Source organism: Protomyctophum bolini, assembly GCF_963924005.1.
Source record: "Protomyctophum bolini genome assembly, chromosome: 20".
NCBI classification, from domain to species: domain Eukaryota; kingdom Metazoa; phylum Chordata; class Actinopteri; order Myctophiformes; family Myctophidae; genus Protomyctophum; species Protomyctophum bolini.
Window position 1 is genome coordinate 11784473 of NC_137881.1, and position 13081 is coordinate 11797553.

Genomic DNA, 13081 nt, shown 5'->3' on the forward strand with positions numbered 1-13081 from the left:
CCTGACCTCTATACTGGGACATCAAGGACATTACTGTACATTGTAGTTCACAATCATTATGGCAATAAGGTGGACAGAACGTGTCCGCTGAGCGTGCGTGCCGACTGTCATGGAGATTCGCCATGTTGGCCTCATCTCGGCAGAGTAAACACAGCAGTAGTCTCGCTTTACCAGACTGTTGTCTCTCGCAATTTCCAAATGCTTCATCATACAGTCTGGACCAACGGAAGAGCTGTCATGAGTAAAATATAAAGTGGAAGTGGAGCCTCCTCCCCACTTCCATTTCGTCTTTACAGTCGCGCAAATTTATTCTAATATAAATATAAATCATCTAAGCATATATAGCTTGTTGCTTAGCAGAAAAGAAAATACAAAAATAAAATGTAAAGATATTTTAAAAGATATTTTCGTGAACGGAAATGGCAGCTTCCTTACGCAGTTCCAGACTCTATATAGCATTCGGACATTGTGTAATAGTTGTCTGGCGACGTGAGACTAACACAGCAGCCTTGATCAGCACACATTCACACACAACAAGCACTATAGCCCCAAAAGCATCTTCTGAAATTCTGCTGCAAAAAAAAAGCAGAGTCTGCTCAAAGGGATTTAGCTCAGAAAAATGCTTCTCTAGCTTCTTGAAGGAGAATAAGGGCTGACAGGCTTTATTTTGCTGGCCCTTCAATTTATTCATAAGAAGAGGCCTCTGTTGTGGATGAATGCATTATCTCTCTCCAACTCAGTTTGTCATTTCAGGTCAGTGTCGGCCCCTCCACTATGCATGGAACCCTTCTTTCACTACTGTATGTATAGGCTATTTTAGGTGATCTTTATATTCACGTATTTAATCACATGAATGAAACTAAATGGGACGAAACATACTGCGGAGATTGCAGATCTACAAGCATCACAACGAGACGTGTTGGCATAGCATGTATAGCAGCCCAAGCCATTTATGTGTAGAGGGAAAAAAGGATACAATACTTAAAAATAGTCATCATGAATCATACGTAAGCTACGGTATGAGTGTACGGTGGAATATCTATACAATGAAATTGAAACTATTATGGTCGCCGAGGCTATGGCAAGTGCTATGGAAGTGCTACGGGCTAAGATGGAGTCTGGTTTCCAGACTATGGCGATGAATAGTCTGGTTTCCAGACTATGGCGGTGAATAGTCTGGTTTCCAGACTATGGCGGGGGAAAGCACAGAGGGTGGTTTAACACCATGGTAACTGGTCCTGGCTGGCTCGGCTTCCTTTGTTTCCTGTGATGGATCATCCTGCCTCGTGGCTCACAATGAGAAAAGTGCTTTTCCTGTCCCGAGTTCAAGATGTCAATTATGGATCAGCCTATAGAGAAGGAAGCCGGTTTTAAATCCTCCCCCCCCCCCCCCCCCCCTCTCTCTCTCTCTCTCTCTCTCTCTCTCTCTCTCTCTGGTGCATAAATGAATAAAACAAGACAAAAAGACAAAACAATGAAAAGGCCCCACAGGGACCCCGAGATCAACTGCAGTGAATCAGTAAAAGATCAGCTCCGGCATATTACATATAATTTCTGGGGTCCTTGACATGAAATATTGAGCGCCACTGATACAGAAACATAAGGTTTTTTCAGAAAACTGTCATGACGTCAGCTCTAAATGGGTTAAACAAACCACACTGGCTACTGTATGCAGTAGGTGTGTGCAGCAGTGGTGTGGTTGATATAGACCTTCACCCATAAAGCCACCGACTCTCTGTGGGTGCATGAGCCTCGGAGCCTGTGAGCACCCATGCAGGGAGAAGTCATTTGGCATTAGACAGTTTTGAGCAGAGACATCGGCAGAGACTATAAATCCCATGCCTGCACCTGGGAAACTACCCGAAAAACAAAACAAAGAAGAAAAGAAAACAGCGGACGGGCAGCATTATAAATAATCTCAGCATGTCTGAGAGCCAGTGGTGCATGCACCAGATAAAGCCCATGACACATTAATATGGTGACAACATGGTGGTGCACTGCAGAGCCCTCTGGTGGCGGAAGACATTGTTTACACATCTACTGGCTCTTTCCCCATTGTTTTGCTTGTGCACAGCTGCAGCACTCCAGTCCATTATGGAGTGCTAGAGTGACATCTAGTGGCCGATGGAGCTCCCTGCTGGCACAGTGCAGCATACATGACATGTTACATTAAACTAAATGTTTGTCAGTTGTGTTTGCAGCTGAAGGTTTGATGATTAGGTGCTGTATTGCTCTCAGTTTAAAAAAAACCCGGATTGCACACATAGCCTTTTGTATGCATATACATACACACACACACACACACTTCTCCAGATGCCTGACAAAACATGCAATTTCTCCTTCACACACGCACGCTTGGAGACGTATGCACACACGCACACACACACACAGCAAACAGCAGGTTTTCTCCATTTTCATATGGCTGTCAGCACTTACCTGCATGTAGGGCGGCTGTTCAAATTGTCACGAGAGAAATAAACAGTTTGCTATCTTTCTGTCAGCATGGGGGCACACAAACATTAGCTCTCTCCCACAAGAACAAGCACACACCAGGTGGTGTTGTCTCCCTCCTCAGATAAACTATTCGATTTCTAGAAGGAAGAAGGGGGGGGGGGGGGGACTATGTCCCAAATAGCAAACAAGCAACACCTGTGTGTGCAGCCGAGTGGAGCATAGACAGTGAGACCTGGCACTCGGTGACACTGACACACACCACTGAACCAAAATGTCTGTAAAAAGAATTATTTTAAGTGTGTGTTTTTGTCAAGGGGATCGAGAGGAGGAATGGATGAGATGGAATAACAGAGTGATAGTGGTTTACACACACCTCGACAGGGGGTGCAGGGCCAATAAGGCAATCATGGAGGTATAGGTATAGGGCCTGCACACCATTCTTTAGGATAAATAATTACTTTATTGAAGAGAATTGATCTCACAGGATCTTCATCAGGTCAGTATACGGACCTGATAAAGATCCTGTGAGATCGAAACGTTGTCTTTTCTTCAATAAAGTAATTCCTTTGCCCAAAGCAGTGGATTTCAACCCCTCAAGGACCATTAATTATTCTGCATTTGAGCCACGGAACCACCATTTGATGACATTTAGCCTCTCAGACCCAAGGTCAAAGGATATTTTGTTGGATAAGATATTAATTCCATGGCAAACGATCAAAATAACAATTCTTCTACATTATCTAATTGTGTAGACTTATGTATTAAGTATTGCAGATGTTTAACAATAATTTTGGTTTCATTTTACACTCTCAAGAGTTAAAGATCTATAAGGGTCCATTAGGTTACCAACGCTTCCATCATTTAGCTGGGGACCACCTCTGGGGACTTAGCTGGGGACCACCTCTGGGGACTTAGCTGGGGACCACCTGGAACCCCCTGAAGGACCACTGGTTGAAAGCTACTGGCCTATAGAATGGTGTGCGGGCACTATACCTCCTTCCACGGAATAATAGAGTACCAGCTGAGGACAGATGACGGTAATCAAATAATTTCCACAGACAAAATGGGGGAGTGACGTGGAGAACATTGTGGGCTGGCTGCAGGGGTACATGTCTTTGTAATCATTGTGCAAAAGGAATAATAATTGTGTCATTTGCGTAATGGTGGCAACACGAGAGGAACATAAATGTAAATGACAGAACTCACACAGAGGAGAATAAAACAAAACGTTCAAATGCTCAAATTGAATTAAACCATGAGGTAGGAGGAGGATAAATTAAAGCTCAGATAACAACAGTTCTGTCACCAGCAGATACACAGAACAAACAAAAGCAGCGCAATGACAAATTAAATTGAAACGACAGCTTTGATTGTGTATTCAAAGCGGATGGAAACAATGTGATGATAAATCTGTCACTGATTGCCCGCCAGGTTTGGAGGAAACCAAGCGGACACATAATGCATTAAATATAACATTGAAACAACTCTGCTTTTTTAGTTGTAAAACATAAACAAAATATGCATAAGAAACCACTTACTGAGGTTACAGTCTATCCTGATACAATCTGGCGGGAGAGAGAGCGAGATGGTGAGATCAGAAGAAGAAGAGAGAGAGAAATAATAAAACATCCTTCAAGGTTAATTCTGCAGATATCCAAGCATCGCTCAGGTGGGCCACCATCCGGGGACAGGCTTCGAGTCAGGATCACCCTTTGCAAACCCCCAGACATGACCACGTCTCCCCTCCCTCAGCGCTCCCAGACCCAACGGCATGGCAGAAGGCGAGTTCCACTCAATCCACTAGTGGGTTCCCAAACGTTTTCATGCATGTCAAGGACCCCCAATTTGACACTAATTAGCTGACCCCCATCTGAAGAGATATGCCAGGGACCCCCATAAGAGAAGATCTTTACGGCTCTAGCAATGATTCTCAACCCGTTCAATTTCAAGGACCCCCAGATAGTCTACGGACCCCCCATTTAATGGCATTTCTATCTCTGGGACCCCAATTTATATTGTAAAATCAATGTTGATTTAACTCTGAGAGTGTACAAATGGAACCAAAATTTGGTTCCATTTGTATACTCAGGGTTACAGACCCATAAGGGTCCATTTGGTTCCAAACTATCATTTAGCCATGGGGAGCCCCTGGAACCCGAACCCCACTTTGAGAACCACTGCACTAACCAAACACGACTTCATAATCGAGCGGAGTCCTTTATTCACGAAGAGCACTCCCGTTTGAATTCTATTATTAAATGTAGATTCATTAAATTCAACGGCGTGCGGATCCGTAATTACGTCTGCGATACCCGCTATGATCATTGAGACGCAACGATTATTAACCGAGGCAATAACAATACGTTACACAGAACAATACATTCATGTGAATGTAATTAGGCCGTCCGAAACCAGCCCTCCGCGGTGCAATAATATCATTCATCATATCGCCAAAGGAGTTAGCAATTATACCGCCACAGGGCTGTGTCTGTGTGTACACGCTCGTTCGCGGTGTGAAGCATTTTGTGCACCTGCGGTATTATCAGTACGAGAGCAGGTGTGCACTCGCTGTCTTGATGTCAGTGGCCTCTGTAGCCTACTGTGAAAAGCTCTGGCCTTTAATGTGGCCAGAGCTTGGAAAACGCACGCACTCGCCTTCTGCAGCTCTTTGGGTGTGAGAAACCAACCGTTATCAACAAACATACAAAGCAAGGGTGATCATGCACACCCCGGCCACATCACGCCTTGTGCACACAAGCCACAGGAAACAAGTCCCCCCCCCCCCCCACCCACGCTGTGAGTTTTAGTCAGTGGTGGACAGCAAGTATACATTTACTTGACTACAACACTACGGTTTTGTGTGTGTGTGTGTGTGTGTGTGTGTGTGTGACTGTGTGTGTGTGTGTGTCTTTACTTGAGTATTTGTATTCTTGCCGACACTCTATAGACCATATATATTCACATGGCGGCCATGTCATTTTGCTTTGAAAGGCATGTCAAGATGGCCGCCGTGTGAATACATCATTGTCCGTACTTGGATTTCACTCCTCTATACATTTCAAAAAATGTTTGTTGCCTACATTTCTAGAAAAGGGAAAATTACGTTTCAAATAATTGAAAAAATAGCAGATCTACAAGCTCACAGGGCACCGTGATGAGACATATTGTGAGCTTATATGCTATTTTCACAATTTCCCTTTTTGGCATACTGTACATTTCTACATTTCAATACAACAATGCATTGATTAAAAAAAAATCTACTTTGTAATTTGTAGGCTACTGGAATATATATATTTTTACATTATAGCATATAGCCTCACTGCTTTTGATTACTTTGAAGTAGGCTACAGATTAGACTGAGAAACGTTCCCTTTGTTGTAGCCTAGTAATATATGCCTGGAGTATCACTTTTACTCAATACTGGGATTTGAGTATTCTGTCCACCACTGGCAAGCTGTTACTATAGGCTAATGTCCTATTATGGAATACAATTCTCCCCTCTGGTGGCCACTCTTTGCATGTGCACGTGGCTGTGTGGTCAGGGTGCGGTCTCGAGCTGTCAACCGCTACAGAATAGTGGACACAAACAGCCAGGGACCAGCCTCCTCACAGCATGGAAGGGTATTGCAATGTCTGTGTGTGCATGGTCTGTGTAGGACCAGCCTCCTCACTGCATGGAAGGGTATTGGAATGTCTGTGTGTGCATGGTCTGTGTAGGACCAGCCTCCTCACTGCATGGAGGGGTATAGTGGAATGTCTGTGTATGCATGGTCTGTGTAGGACCAGCCTCCTCACTGCATGGAGGGGTATAGTTATAGTGGAATGTCTGTGTGTGCATGGTCTGTGTAGGACCAGCCTCCTCACTGCATGGCAGGGTACTGTATAGTGGAATGTCTGTGTGGTGGTGTGGTCCAGTGTTGTTTTTGGCAGCACATTTCTATTTTAGTTTAGTCATAGTCTTTGAAATTAAACTTAATTTGGTTATAGTCATCACCTGGATTGGAATGTTTTAGTGTTAGTCCAGCTTTAGTCGACTAAATCTGCAGTTCATTTAGTCGACTAAAATTTATTTTGGCGGGCCTTGGTGTGGTCGTTTCACATGCTGAAAATAGCCGATCTACAAGCTCACAACCATGTCGCAACGTGACATGTTGTGAGCTTGTAGATCTGCTATTTTCAGCATGCAACCAAGTGTAACATCATATACTGGATCTCTTGTCCACTAGTCCCTTCCTAACATTTTAGTCTAGGTTTTATTTGTTGACGAAATTAAAATTAGTTTTAGTCATCATAGCTTATAGTTTTAAGTTAGTTTCCATTTAGACATTGTTTTGTCGTAGCATTAGTGGACGAAATCAACACTGCATGGTGTCTTTCAACCTCCAAAGAAGTTTGGATCAAACACATAATTATTTGTGTAAGGTGAAAAAGGTCGAGTGTCATTTGAACAATGTCGCGCCGAACAAGCAAGTGTCGTACAAGTTCAAGCACTGATTGCATATCGAACTCATTATCATCCCTACGTACGGTATTCACTAATAAACATAATTATGGGTTCAATTACGCGCCCTCACATTGATTAATTACCAGGGTTGTAATTGTCTCTCTGAGAGAGAGAGAGAGAGAGAGAGAGAGAGAGAGAGGAAGTCTCGACTGATACCAAAGATACCAGACACCACGCTGACTCCCGGGACCCTGTTTTCACTTCTGCCTACATGTTAATTAATTCCCCGCTATGAAAAACGAGCTATGAATAGAAACTTCTGATCCGAGCTGTGACACCACGCAGCGAGTGTACGCCGCGTGACACAACGAGGTGTCGTTGGAAATTAAACCCAGTAACATAACGGGGGGACCGAAACGCAAACTAATCTAAGGGGCATTAGCGCTCATGTGTATTATGGATTAACGTTTTAACCTCCCTCATTAGCTAAGATAAATTATTATGTCTGAGCTGGGTGGGTGGTCGTTTCGGGGGGCACGTCGAGGGCCCCTTGTGTGTGTGTGTGTGTGTGTGTGTGTGTGTGTGTGTGTGTGTGTGTGTGTGTGTGTGTGTGCGTGTGCGTGTGCGTGTCTGTGTGGCTTGGGTACAACTGTGAGCATGTGAGGAGCCGGTCTCTCTGGCTGTTTGATCCGAGGGCCGCAGACATACAGGCCATTGAAGGGGTGAGAAGTTCCATCATCTGAGCCTTGGCCAGGTGGGAGGGAGGGGGAGAGAGAGAGAGACGGAGACAGAGAGAGAGAGAGAGAGAGAGAGAGAGAGAGAGAGAGAGAGAGAGAGAGAGAGAGACACACAGAGACAGAGACAGAGCAGTAGAGAGAGAGAGAGGGAGAGAGAGAGTGATTCAGATCGAGAGAAGGATAGAAAGGAAAGAAACAGGAAAGTGAGGACGTTTCCCCCGACCACCCCGCTGTCCTGTCTCTGTAGTTGCCCCCAATAAGCCTCCGTATCCCAGGGTGCACCTCTCTGCATTGCCTCATGTGATCCCCAGCAGCTGTCTGTCCACAGGCTGGCTCCACATCCCTCTAAAGATGATGGAACAGCCCTGAAAGGTGCCTCGTGGAGCCTGAAGGTCACGTCTCTCTGCCACGACAACAGCCACTTTTATAGTGGCAATAAATCAAGAGAGTTATTTGTAACGTTGCCGAAAGTACCACTTTCACGTGTCTATACTCACTATACCGACTGCAAAAGAAAAAGGAGATTCAATTTCCCCTCGCATGAAAAAACATTCATCTTACAAGATGTCTCCTTGCAATAATCCATTGACCTTCCCTACCCGCAGGTATATCGCACAAAACAGCTCCACCATTTTGCTAAATAATGATTCTAAATAACACTGTGACCTTCAGTTCACACAAATCTGTTTTTTCTTTTTTTTAATAAAAACAAAACAAAGAATTGTGATGCTGGGTTTCTACCTAGTTGCACACCAGTGCCATGTGCGAAAATAGCCTAGATCTACAAGCTCAAAATGCGTTGCATATCGGCCACACACTGAGCTTGTAGATCAGCCCATAGTATAGTATCAGTATAAATAAATTAGGCTTTATAGGGGACGAGAGGAGCAAGTGAGCCACTATGTGGTTCTACAGAGACAGCTACAGAGACAGGCTACAGCTGCACGCCAGAGGCTCAGAGTCTGGGTATAGAGACAGGGTTAGAGATGGATCTTTTTGTTGATTTATGTGAGGATGGAGGGGGTTAGTTATGGGGCACGAAAGAGAGAGGAATTATGAATGAAGTTTTAATGGTCCGGGACCGCCAGCCAGACGCATGGGGTCCCCGCAGATGGAGCATGGATGACCCCCGTGATGAGCCACTCCACTTTGGAACCCAAATACAGAGGGACACGTTTGACATTTTGAGGGTTTTTGTTTGTTTGTTGCTCCTTTTAATTTTCTTCGGTAGTGCTTTGTCACAAAGTGTGCGCGTCTGTGAGAGGGCGTTGGGGGGAGGGTTATGTATTCCTCGTTGTCAAACAATGTCGGCATGAGCAATAATTTATGAACCAACCGAGCCGTGGCGACTCGGTGAAAACAGCGGGCCCAAAATAACCCCCAAGTCCTCAATGGAGAGGCCAAACACATGCCGGCCGCGCAAATCATTTATCCCGCCACGACGTGACAAAAGCACGCCCGAAGCCTATATGCCATAAACAAACAACAAAATAAATCTAAGAAATCCAATGTTAAAGTCCCTTCAAACTTCATGGGCATGACACAGTATGCTGCATACTCCAGTTTTAGGTGATGAGGTGACCACCGAAACGGTGCGGTCACCTCATCACCCAAAAAACTGAGTATGAATAACGCCCTATATATTCAAAGTCCAGTTTTCGATGAAGAGGTGACCACGGTGCGGTGCGTCACCACCGCTCACACAACACCACATCTCTCTGGTTTTCACTTCAACAAAACCTGGACTATTGAAAGGCTCTTTTCATAGTCTGGATTTTCGGTGGTGAGGTGACCACCGCAACTACAACATGACGTCACTGAGCCGCGGTGAAGAGCAAACCACCGCTCTTCCCCAGCCCTTCTCTCTGTTTTTACTCACCACCGCTCATCCAACCATTGCCGACATCCAAACCACTACTGCACCGAGCGGTGGTCACCTCACCACCGGAGCGGTGGTCACCTCACCACCGGAGCGGTGGTCACCTCACCACCAAAAATCCAAACTATGAATAGGCCTTTAAGGTATTCACGGCTCATCGTGGTGGTGGCCCACATTGGGTGGGGAGGGGAGGGGAGGGGGATGGATGGATGGTTTGGGGGGGAAGGGGTTGTTCCTACCCAGGTTCACGGTGAGCTTGACCCGGCCTCCGTCCAGCTCCAGGCGCAGCGTGTCGGCGGACTCCTTGGAGGTGGTGGCCATGAGCAGGCCGTAGGCGCGCTGGGACATGAAGCGCAGCGCCACGTCCTCCGCCTCCGTGTGCATGGGCACCGGCATGAGGATCTTCAGGTACATGCTGCCGTCGTAGCTCAGCACCGTCGCCTCTGCAACATGGAATGGAATGATGGAAATTTAGTATTTTATTTATGCTACTTTTTTTGCTGAAACATCTCAAATAATAATGATCTGGTGCCACCCTTTTTCAGAACAAATATGGGCAAATACTAAATTCACCTTTCACAGCACTGCCACTCAAGTGTGGAATGCCCCCTTCCTTCAAAACAAGCAGATCACTGGTTTCTTTTAAAAATGGTCTGAAAATTCACCTGTCACTGTCATCAGGTGAATGACAAGTGAATGCCCCCCCCCCAATAAATATTTCCTACAGCTTTAAGTCCAACAATCTGAACTATTAATCCTTTAATATTAGTAAACTTGAAGACTGGGACATACATATAGGGTCACCAGAAACGTCTCCCTGTGGGACGAGACAGTCCTTAATTTCACTTTTCAGGCGTCACACAAAATGTCCCACAAATTAGACTGGCAGGCATCAGTGTTCAAATGCCCCAATAGTTATAGTCCCCTAATAGTTGGCTTTCTGTTGTAAAGCTCTCTTATTCCCTCTTTTCCTGCAGCTAAGCTACAGTACCAAGTCGGCCAAACCCCCCCATGACCAAAATTAGCATTTTAAAACAAAATGTGAGATGCCAGAGGGGTTTAATAACAAAAGTATAGGCCTCTCGTCGAATATGACAACAAGGCATTTAAGTAATAAGTTGCTAACCCCTTCCCGTCTTACTTGTCCCACACAAGTGATACTTCTGTCCCTCAAATGGACAGTTTGGATCTGGTCACCCGACCCTAGACATACACCAAATCTCTGCCGAAAATAGACGGGCTTTATAAGATCGGCTGTTTTCGGGCAAATGTTGCCCTCAGAATAGAGAAACAGATAGATTTTAATTACTTTATAGTTTAGCTTCACTTAACTTGAACTTACCATGAAGTGACATATATATGCAACCACTTTGGTAGAGTACAGTATGTATTTAGAACATTATTAGACATAGTAGACTTTTTATTATTGTATGTCACATACATAATTATGTTCAGTAACCTCTGATAACATGATAACACCAAAAAAAAATCTTACCTGGGAAAAAACAAACAATGTGCACATGCCATGAGTGGTACTTTTTTGTCATACACTTCCTGTCAGAGGAAAAGGCATGCTACTGAAAGCACAGTGACATCTAGTGGCCTTTATTTTATTTTTATTTTGAGTTAAGAATAAAAAACATTTGAGTTAAGATTCTACAAAATGTCTTCTAAATCATGACAGTTTTCTGATAAACCTATGTTTCTATATATCAGTGGTGCTCAAAGTATTTTCATGTCAAGGACCCAAAAATGATATGTATTTGGCCGCCGACCCCCATCTGAAAATATGTTTCCCAGAAGCAAAGATTTGAGTGAAAAACGCTCTGAATGAATATATATTTAAAGATTTGCACCACATCTTCACGATCATTAAAAAATAACAGACCTACAAGCTCGTAGCGCGGCACTCGCTACTATTTTTCAATGGCTAAAGTATGACATAATGCTTAAAACACCAAAAGGGGTTCCCGCCCAGAATGGGTTAAATACAGTACATATATCGTGATTTGGAGTCATTCTGATCTAAATGTGTGGACTCTTTGGATGTATGGCTAATCAAATATGCGAGAGACATACTGTATGAATGAATTTTTTTAATGAATGAATTTTTATTTTCGTGTCTTGTCGTTAAGACCCATCCCTTACGGGATTATAAGACACCAACAGCATAAATAAACAATATCACAAGTTCACTTCCCACACAGAAGTTACACCAAGTATTTGATCAAAACAAAAACAGAAATAAGCATTATCATAAAAATAAAATACGTCACATATAAGTTTTCTCTATATATTCTGCTAATGCAAATATCTTTTGTTCGAAAATCCATCTCAGTTGCTCTGCATCACTTAACCACATCAGATCTATATTTTTACATCTGTTAAATAACTTTTGACGTAGCTCATGATACAACGGGCAATAGAAAAGAAAATGGAACTCATTCTCAATATCATTTATATCACAATAGGTGCAGATACGTTCTTCTTCTGTAACTCCTCTATACCTCCCAGTCTCAAGGTGCAAGGGCAAGATCCCAGAACGAAGTTGGGCACATATAGGGATCTTTGTCTTTTAGATAATGTATATCTACAGTGTAGATGTTAGAATAGCCATGTATTTATTAATACACATTGAACCCTGGATAGAATGAAATATTGACTAGCATAAAAGCCTATATTATGTTTGCCTGTGGGTTTGTTAAATTAGTGTGCTGTATAGATTCTACACCACACTCTGAAACAAACAAAGACACAGACATAGACTTTTATAGACTCAATCTGTCATTCTATCCATGCAGGGTTCAATTTGTATAAATAAATACATAAATAAATTAGTATCTTTGGCGGGTGATCAACTATGCCTTTAACATGAAGTGAATGCAAAAGGGATTGTTTGGCAGCAGCCGATGCCTGAGACGTCAGACAGCAGCATGCCCAGGAAGCCACGACCTTGAGTCCCGTCTCTCCACACAGAGGCCATAAATAGACCGCTAGCTGCTGACAGTTGCCTAAGGATGGGCACTTTCTTTCGCAGTGTGGGTTTGATGGTAGCGGGGTTAAAATCCGCCGTCAACTGCTTCTGACAGAAATATAGGGGCTGAGGCTTCCCTCTGTTTGAGTGGAACATAATTACCAGTCTGGTAACTGTCTTTCTGACAGAATTTCCAGTCTGGTAACTGCATGTCTTTCTGACAGAATGTCCAGTCTGGTAACTCCCTTTCTGTCAGAATTACCAGTCTGGTAACTCCCTTTCTGTCAGAATTACCAGTCTGGTAACTCCCTTTCTGACAGAATTACCAGTCTGGTAACTGTCTTTCTGACAGAATTACCAGTCTGGTGACTCCCTTACTGACAGAATTTCCAATCTGGTAACTATTACTTTCTGACAGAATTACCAGTCTGGTAACTCCCTTTCTGACAGAAATACCACCAGACTAATGCATTTCTGATAGAAATACATTGTGATAAATGTACGTATTTCTGAACCTTAACACTAACCCTATCCCTAACAGAGTGGAGTAAAAGAACAATAGTTGCCTCTGAGAAGCAGTGGAGCATAGTAAA

General features: G+C 43.8%; 1 protein-coding gene across 1 annotated transcript in view; it reads right to left on the reverse strand.

The window, feature by feature from the left end:
- nrxn2b (neurexin 2b) overlaps positions 1-13081 on the reverse strand; it is a gene marked incomplete at its 3' end in the record, with an annotated part of 769013 nt that overhangs the window by 449988 nt on the left and 305944 nt on the right. Inside the window, exons 11-12 of the mRNA XM_080791852.1 lie at positions 9754-9957; positions 3993-4019 (exon numbers count right to left, since the gene is read on the reverse strand). Of these exons, the coding sequence (XP_080647978.1) occupies positions 3993-4019; positions 9754-9957 (231 nt within the window). The remainder of the gene's footprint in view (positions 1-3992; positions 4020-9753; positions 9958-13081) is intronic.